Source organism: Alexandromys fortis, unplaced genomic scaffold, assembly GCF_014885135.2.
Source record: "Alexandromys fortis isolate MF-2015 unplaced genomic scaffold, M_Fortis_MF-2015_v1.1 scaffold_504, whole genome shotgun sequence".
Taxonomy (NCBI): domain Eukaryota; kingdom Metazoa; phylum Chordata; class Mammalia; order Rodentia; family Cricetidae; genus Alexandromys; species Alexandromys fortis.
In genome coordinates, this window is record NW_026068385.1 from 68,784 (window position 1) to 69,192 (window position 409).

Below are 409 nucleotides of genomic sequence, written 5' to 3' on the forward strand. Positions count from 1 at the left end.
CCGGAAATGGCACAGAAATGGCATCAAGAAACCCCGGTCACAAAGATATGAATCTCTCAAGGGGGTTGACCCCAAGTTCCTGAGGAACATGCGCTTTGCCAAGAAGCACAACAAGAAAGGCCTGAAGAAGATGCAGGCAAATAATGCAAAGGCCATGAGTGCACGTGCAGAGGCCATCAAGGCCCTGGTGAAGCCCCAGGTGGTGAAGCCCAAGGTGCCAAAGGGTCCCACCCGCAAACTCACTCGTCTGGCTTTAATTGCTCACCCCAAGCTTGGGAAGCGGATTAGAAGCTACGTGGCCAGGGGTCGTAGGCTCCAAAAAACAAAGCCCAAGGTTCAAGCCAAGGCAGAGGCCTCAGCTGCAGCTCAGGCTCCTAAAGGTGCCCAGGCCCCTGTGAAGGCCCCATAG

At 55.0% G+C, this 409-nt stretch overlaps 1 protein-coding gene across 1 annotated transcript; it reads left to right on the forward strand.

The window, feature by feature from the left end:
* Position 1: 1 nt before the first annotated feature.
* LOC126495536 (60S ribosomal protein L29-like) lies at positions 2-409 on the forward strand (the record flags this gene model as incomplete). Its single annotated transcript, XM_050133132.1, has 1 exon — positions 2-409. A coding segment is annotated over one exon (408 nt), but the record flags the coding sequence as incomplete, so codon positions are not given.